We start from the raw sequence: 8,299 nt of genomic DNA, 5'->3' as shown, positions 1-8,299 counted from the left end.
GGCACAAACCACGTCAACGCTGAGTAATGACTGAAAAAAACTGCAGATCACGCAAACTCGCTTAGCAAAGTTAGATGGTGTGATGGGCAGTGTTTTTGACTGTTTTAAGCACAAAATACTGGGTATATCGAGTTTAAGTAACACATGTATTGACAAGACAAAAACATTGGAAGTGTACTTTTGACAGTTCTGATTAATTGTTGTACCTTTTCCAGTGGGAAATAATTGTTCTTTTTCCCCTTATATCAGACACGAATGACAAAGTGTATAAAGGATCAATACAGTTTAATACTGAAAATCGTCAACTACAGTGTTAACTTACAGAATTTAATTTGATTACATTTGTTTATCTCCCGAGAGTCAGTGGGAGTTATTGTAACAAAAGGTTTAAGTATTTTAATCAGTTGACGGACATATGTTTGAGGTACGAAATAAAGTTGTAATAAATATTTTGTATCCACTTTTGTCATCTTGCTAATTTATACAGTATTTGGTTGATGAAGTGGGGCTGTTTGAACCTTTTGTAAGAAACTATTTGATGTGTTGATTTCTGGTTAAAAATTAAAATGCATGACTTGCGCGATTGCAGAAAGTAGACCACTTGTCTGATCTGGACATCCCCCTAGTTTCTTCTCCATAACTGTATAGTCAGACGGTTAAGGCGGTTGGTCGTTGCAGCATGTTGTTGCAACATGACAGCTTGCTGCTGTATCAATTTGTCCAACATGGAATTGAGGGCCTTTTGGCTTTCAACCAAGTTATTAAGTACCTTAATGCTAACCGAATCCTTGGCTACCACCTTTTCAAGGTGATATTCACCAGGCTCTACAGACCAAACCTGCTCATTCCCAACTATATTTACAGAGGGCTTATTCACATCTTGGAACAGCTTGAGGGCAAGGTTTCTCATCTCATAGAAGGATGATTTGGGGTTATCGACCACTAACCTACGCAATTCTCTGCGCACTGCCGCATCAGTAGCCTTCCCCCCCCCCCCGCATAGACTTGGCCAAGTCTGGGTTGCGCTCGGTCTGTGCTTCAATCCACTCACAGCGCATATCGCATACGTCCTTATAGTTCATAACGTGCGCCCTCATGCGTGGAATCCGGACCATCATGTTAAAAACGTACATGTACATGTTATTTTCAAGTGATTCAGCAACCCAAGATACCGACTTAAGGCAATTCCAACTTGAGTCAAGACTAGTCAAGCAATGTTGCTGCATATGCATAGAGATGGTGTTGCATATGCATTGATGAATACAGGCGCGTGCACGCGAGGGGGGTGCTGATGGCAGATTGATCAAGTCGGAATTGCTAACTTTTGCACCACATGTGATCGACCACTAACCCACGTAATTCTCTGCGCACTGCCGCATCCGTAGCCCCCCCCCCCTCCCGCACAAACTGTTCTTTCAGGGCCCCCTCTCGAAGTTGGGACAATGCTTCCTTTTCTTTTGGAACAGTGGCTACGGCCTCCATCCGATCATACCATCGGATGATGGATCTACTGAAATCAGTCAAACTCTGTATGTAACGCTCTCACATGCCCCCCCCCCCCCCCCCGCCGGGCGCGATATTTTTTATTACACAACTATCTGGGGTACCTTATGCGCTTTCCTATGGGGCATGGTTACAATAAACAGGCTGGAGTGGAGACTACTGTTTTTCAACTTGGTACGGATTTCGGACTTCATTTCCCTTTTTAAAAAAAATCCTCAAGAGCCTCGGATCAGAAAAGAAAAAGGAAATTGCTGCTTTACAAGTTGTATCCGACTGAAAAATAACGTTTCTAAGATCAAACTTTGTCTTGTTGAAAAAAAAAGCAAAATCTGACAGGGCAGGGTCGGGATTCGATCTCAAGACCCCTGATCATTAACTAGCCTGCATAACCACTAGGCAATGGCGGTGCTCGGCAAAATTCCGCAATTCTTAAATTATATACTTTCGCACACGTGGAGAGGGTATACGCCCGCGCGCGTAGGTAAAATGTTACAGGATTGTACGCGGCGCTCTAAAATCCTATAGCGTTGATTCAAGTCGCCTGAAAAATGGTCACCCAGTACTATTGTGTAGATAAAATATTCGCCCGCCGGGCTGCATAATCATGAATACACCATATTCATATTATATGATTTTATATGGAGCATATCCTTCCTTGAATTTGGAGCTCACGGTTGCCACGCGCGTGATCGTCTCTGCGCGTTTGGCATCGAATGCGCTTTGCGCGGGCGTTACCAGTTCTATGTCTTTTAATTTGATATCTATGGTCTATGGGCGTTACACGTTCGCTCACGCAGTCGAGTCAAAAAGTTTAAACTAAGAGATGCACTGAAGCTGGTAAAAGGACTGGTTTCAACTTGAAAAACACAATGAAAAGCATCCTAATGCGAAGATCAAAGAGTCAACTGAGACCGAAGGAATGCCATCTTGGAATGCTTCTCGCAAGCATTGTCATCATCTTGTCTACAATCTGCTCTGCCAGTGTAATCAATGACAATGAGTTAAACATCTTGTCGAGTGAGCTATCTGATGAAGGTCGGTTGTTTTGTACAAGCATTACATTCACTGTGTGGACTTCCCATAGAGCTATATTATATTACTATTTAATATAGCTCTATGGGACTTCCGAATAAAGGAGGTCCACATAAACCAGGTAGCAGCGACATTGTGTGGACTTTCCCACGTCCACACAATGTTTCACCCTTTCTGGAAAACAGGTTTAGACTTAAAGGAATTTTTTTGGGTTAGGTTTATTCGTGAAACACTAGCCTAAAGGCAATCATAGGAAAGAAAATCGGGTTGAAAGAGTTTTCACAGTGTGAGTAAAATGATTTTTTTTCACAGGTTTTTCTTAACTACACGAAAAGAAAAGAATGTCCACACAACGTATGTAACTGTGTGGGCGTGTGTGTGTGAGTTTGTTTCTGCATTCAATAGTGGACGTTGAACAATAGAGGACATATTGTTAAGAAGGTCCTCAATTTGGATTCGTGTACAAAACATATGAGAGGTCTTCTTACAAACACAAGAGGAACACTTTGTACAAGAGAACAAACAAAAGAGGAACACTTAGGCCAAAAAAAAAAGTCTCCGGTTTCTGGTATGCGCGCGCGTCGCCGTAGCCCTGCGCGTCGGCAAAATGAAAAGGTTTTTTTTTTCAATAAAAGATGATGTCACAAAACCGCCAAACTCACTGGTTTGACTGGAATTCTGCTGCAGCACAGTTTTAACGTGTTTTTAGATGGGGGTGTGATCGAGAATAAGCTTTTTGTGGACTCACTGGACTCCCGTACATTTTGCACTAAGTTTAGTCGGGCACCATTTGCAGTCATCAGCAGACATTTGAAGCAAAAAAGTCAGGTAAAAAAAAAAAAAAAGCGTCGCCGCACCACTTTTTGGGCAAGCTCCATACCAGAAACCGGAGACTTTTTTTAGCCTAAGGGGTCCCGATTGCAGGCAAATACACACGTGTGTGTGCGTGCTGGGCCCAATTTCATGGCGCTGCTAAGCACACGATTTTCTGCTAACAGAGCCTTCGTCTATTTCAGGGAGACCGTAAGCATAAGCACAGCAAAAGGCAAGCTCAATTGAGAGGAAAAATTAGCTTAACTAATTAGTGATCTTAGATGCAGGCAAGACTTTTTCTCCCAGAGAGTAGTCAACACTTGGAACGATCTACCAAGTTATGTTGTGAATGCCAAGACCAAAAAATCTTTCAAACATGAGCTCGACGAGTACTGGAAAAGATATGGGGTCATAAAGGCTTATAAAGCCTAATACTTATTCCCATTAAATCGTAAGTGTAAGTTAAGTGTAAGTGACGTAACAATAGAAATCTCCATGCACGCGCGACCGTTAGCACGTCCACGCCGTGAAATAGTGCTTAAGGTTAGCACATTTTTCTGCTATGCTAAACACAACTTTTCTGCTAACTGTTAAGCAGCGCCGTGAAATTGGGCCCTGGTGAGCGGACTGTCAATGGTGCTTTTCAAACCAATTTGTAATTAATGCCAAATCTTTGACAGAATGTCGGAAACTGTTGTCCGTTCTTTACGAGCGTCGGCAGTCACTGCCAGCGAGGAGTCGTCTCCAGCGCACCCGGGACATCACGGGGCGATGTGTGCTGGACCTGGAGCGATGGTTGGACAGCGAGGCCAAGGAGGGTCTAGCGCTCACCGAGCTGGATGAAGCCCTCCGTGACATCGGCAAACCAGCACTCGGTCATCGTGAGCAGTAGAACCTTTCTTTTATTATTTATCATCATCGCTAGCGGTTTCTTTATCCATCATTATGTACGGAAGGTCTTCAATATCACATCAGGTGTCTCTGCTAATCACATCAATGTAGTTGAAAGGTCTTCGTCCTGTGGCTCTTAAGCGTTTCCCTAACCCACACCTTCAGGGCTTTGCGGTCGCATATAAAAACAATATAGGATTTAAAGACATCCCCCCCCCCCCCGCAGTCTGGGATTAGGGAACAGGCCTGAACAAGGTATGCGCAAAGGTATTGATGAGCATTTACATACAGTTTTGCGACAAGAAAATAAAAAAAAAACATAGCTGGATTGAATTTTGTATTTTCCAGCAATTTTAAAAACTAATTTTGAACGATTTACAGTACAAGCTCTCTATATAAACAAATAATCATTCTTGCAATAGTCCTCCGATAGAAAAGAAAGAAAATAAAACAAAAAGTTATGTGGCGATGGCCAAGTCTTCAGGAGTCGGACTTATGACCCTAACTCAATGAGCCCCTTACCGACTTCCATATAGAACTCTTCTGGGACTCGGTACCCGGCCCACCACACCTCCTTCCCTGTCCATCCATGTAACTCGAAAGTCAGGCACCATAAAGGGAGGAAACGAGGTGGCACCCTAAGCCTTGCTGCCGAGTCAGCAAAAGAACCCCGTACCTATACGCAGATGCCAACCTGGACTTCGCAGACAGTCCCAACTTGTGAGTCAGCTTACCGACCGACCGAGCTAACTGCTGTTGGTAAATGACGACGGGAAATTAATACTCTTAAATGACAGAACAGCGGGCATCGAAACCCAAAAAATGACACCAAGCGGATTCGAACCCCTAACCCGGGGTCCGCTGTCAGACAGCTTAACAACTAGGCTGTTTCAGTAGGTGCTTTTCTCTTTGCGTTTAAAACATAATCATTATTTCCGCAGTGGAAGAGTTACTTTGTGTTTCATAGCTGCACGAAAGACGCACCAGCATAGCGCTATACACATGAATGCTGTTACGTAATTCTTTTCAACAATCATTCTTATGTACGGAGCAGTTGACTATTCAGAGTCAGTGCGAGCAATTAACCTTTATATTCAAAACTCGTCCTTATTCTGTCTCATCAATTGTTTCGCGTCGCGCGTCTTTCGGCCGGCACTGACATATCGCGCTGATTGAGTGAAATTCTAGCAAGTTTCCACTACCTCATTATATTTATATCAAACTACAGACCCGTTTACAAAATATTTACGAGGGAATATTGTTTGTCTGATTTAAATTCAGCTCCTTTAGCTAGCTTGGGAAAATGCATTTTTTCTTGTACTTACGCTTAGTCTAGGGAATGATACCATTATAATACAATGTCACATTAACGTCAGCCGGTGGCATGATTAGAATCGTGACCACGCGAGTGCAATGACGGCCAGTGGCGTAAATCTGTGCTGGCGAGTGGGGGGGGGGGGGGGGGGGAGGGGGATGGGGGATGACCCAAATCCTACAATTTTGGCGATTCAGAATGCAGAGCGCCACTAAGAGTTTGCCATTATGGAGAGTCAGTTTTTCAAATTACGGTCGACAAAACCAGGCCCATTTGAATGAGAGTCATTAAACAACTTTAGCTAAGTGGTTAAAAAGTCGGGTATAGCGTTCTGCCGCCTTACAAAAACACAATATTGATACAAACAAAAGAAAAAAAAACAATTTTATATTCGAATCATACGCTTACGAACCTACTGACCGGAAAAAACCTAACAAATTCAAATGTCCCGCGCTGTGAATTTGTCGACCATCTCCCACGATGCACTAGGAAAATCAACTCTCCGTGGCAAACTCTTGGTGGCACATGAAACGCCCGAATTGCCCGGCCGTCCACATTCGAAAAGAGGGGGGGGGGGGGGGGCTGGACACCACATTATACTGGGACGCTCTTTATCAATTATGTATACTCGCGCTTACATTTTTAACCGTGAGCAGTTTAACCTTTCTATCTTACTAGGGGAACAGAGCTAGCCCAGGTGGACTCCACTACCGCACTACGTACGGAGGGAGAATGCAATGAAGTCTGGGCGTCCAACCTGGGCTACGAGCTCACCATAATGCCCCGAGGCACACACAATAAATCTTCCTCTTAAAAACAAAACCTTACTCTCACAAGTGATCAATGCATTCATCAAATTCAAGTTCGATTCATCCACTTTCACAAATTTCTGTTCAAAGTTTTGTTGGTTATCAAATCCCTCAAAACATTATCATCCCTGAAAGCAACCTTGACGCCCATCGCCATAGTCGAAATGATGCCTTCACTCCATTGCAACATAGAGCAACTTTCAGGAGGACGTTGCTATACCACTTCCAATTCGCTCTTCTCACACTCCGCCATTGGGTATTCACAGACTCGGTCTGGGCAACTTTACAAAATAAAAATAGCCGGTTCAGTGATCTGAACCCCGACACGGGAATCACTGAACTGGCGATATTTATTGTGTAAAGTTGCCAGATCGAGGCTCTGCATGCCCATGCATAGCTATTTGGGGTTGGGTGGGTTGACTACAAATTTGCCGACAAGACATGCCTGTTGAAAGGTAAAAAGGATTTGTCACCCGGTCACCCTGGCCTCTTTAAAATCGAAAAGTGTCTCCTGGTCCTATAGGGTGCGCTGTTCCAAGCGGACAGTCATGGCCATTAGATCAGACAATGGATCACCCCTGCAAATTTGCCGATGGACGCAATACTTTCTCCGGCAGGAGGACAATGCGGCCGACAACATCCATTTATGTGGGGGTTCACACCCCATCTGTGCATGCACAAACACGGTGTATGTCCAATCTAATTTAATTCCTGCGATAACAATCATTAGATTTATGTCTGCTTGTTTTCATCTGTCTTTCTTTTTTTTCCCCAGAGATCGCAAACGAAGTTTTTGCAGAGAAGACACACAGCCTCCGGAATCTGTTTGGCCGAGACGGGCGTCTGGCCTCCAAAGATATTTTCCAAAAACGTCATTATTAACGAGAGCTTCCCCAGAATTCATCAGACAATGCATCGTTTGTTTTGAGGAGTATAGATAAGATACGACATGGGCCCTACAATGACACGGACATGTGTTAACACAGAAACTAACTATGGACACTGTCCGACACTCGTGGCGCTGTTCATTACAGACACCCGAATACAACCAAGTTCGGCAGACGACTATGAGCTCCGTGCAACAGCACCCACTCAACGGTTAGACTTGGTCCAAGTCTGAGTTACGAGTGGTCTGTCAGTAAACGCACTAGTAACTACTGCACGGTTACCAACCTTAACGCGCCGAGTTTAGAATGCAGCCTTGCTCCACCCACATGTGGAGCAGTAGGGCCCACCCAGGGTCACGCCTCATATTCCTTGCCTCTATAATTATACAATAGCATCTCGCTACATGTAGGTCTACGTATAGGCTAGTTTCAGTTGGTCATTCTTGCCTGGTGCTTGGGCACAGTCGATGTGCTTTGCATAATATACATTCTTAACACTCAATCAGCGTTGTTTGCCAACTCGCACAGCTAGAGCGAGATTCTTCCTATTTTACGACTCATCTTAGGACATAAGGCGATAAAAAAAAGACTTGGGCCAAGTCTAGAGATAGGACAACCCTATGACAGATATATTAAAACGAGTCCGACCGTGTTGCCAAAAAAAATTATGTCGCGTTGAACACATTTTACGTTTGGTACAATTGCTCCTTGGACAAGTACAATTGTTCCTTGGTGACAAGTTTAAGACCCGTCTTAGCATTTCTTGAAATCGCCCCGGGTTTTGCGTTCGGGAGGGGAGCCAAATTGGAACTTTTGTTTCTTGAAAAAGGTCCCCAAATTTGTTTGTCGTTCATAAAAATACTTGGCCGGCGCATAATTAAAATGGGGGTGGTAAGACCGGTGGTGAAAACATCTGAGAATTGTAGGCGCTGTTCAGGTAGGATGCTTTAGGACCCCTCTTCCCACCCCTCTCCGACGGTAGCGTGGGAAGGGGATTACTATTATTGGCGGTTGTGAAATTTCGATTTCCGTAAAAAATTTCAAATGTG

General features: G+C 44.0%; 1 protein-coding gene across 1 annotated transcript; it reads left to right on the top strand.

The window, feature by feature from the left end:
• Window positions 1–2,349: 2,349 nt before the first annotated feature.
• On the top strand, window positions 2,350–7,245 carry LOC119726050. The gene is made up of 3 exons (XM_038197666.1): window positions 2,350–2,538; window positions 4,029–4,229; window positions 7,139–7,245. The coding sequence occupies exons 1-3, from the start codon at window positions 2,373–2,375 to the stop codon at window positions 7,243–7,245; spliced, it is 474 nt and encodes a 157-aa protein (XP_038053594.1). The 5' UTR covers window positions 2,350–2,372.
• The last annotated feature ends 1,054 nt before the right edge of the window (window positions 7,246–8,299 follow it).

This window comes from Patiria miniata, unplaced genomic scaffold (genome assembly GCF_015706575.1).
Source record: "Patiria miniata isolate m_02_andy unplaced genomic scaffold, ASM1570657v1 HiC_scaffold_19, whole genome shotgun sequence".
NCBI classification, from domain to species: Eukaryota; Metazoa; Echinodermata; class Asteroidea; order Valvatida; family Asterinidae; genus Patiria; species Patiria miniata.
Note: the sequence above shows the minus strand (reverse complement) of the source record. Positions and strands in the feature narration are given on the sequence as shown.

Excerpts from the sequence above, each read along its gene's own strand:
- LOC119726050 (XM_038197666.1), top strand. The coding sequence starts at position 2,373 with ATGAAAAGCATCCTAATGCGAAGATCAAAGAGTCAACTGAGACCGAAG. Across the intron at positions 2,539-4,028 it reads GAGTGAGCTATCTGATGAAG|AATGTCGGAAACTGTTGTCC; the intron begins GTCGGTTGTTTT and ends AATCTTTGACAG. Across the intron at positions 4,230-7,138 it reads CAAACCAGCACTCGGTCATC|AGATCGCAAACGAAGTTTTT; the intron begins GTGAGCAGTAGA and ends TTTTTTCCCCAG.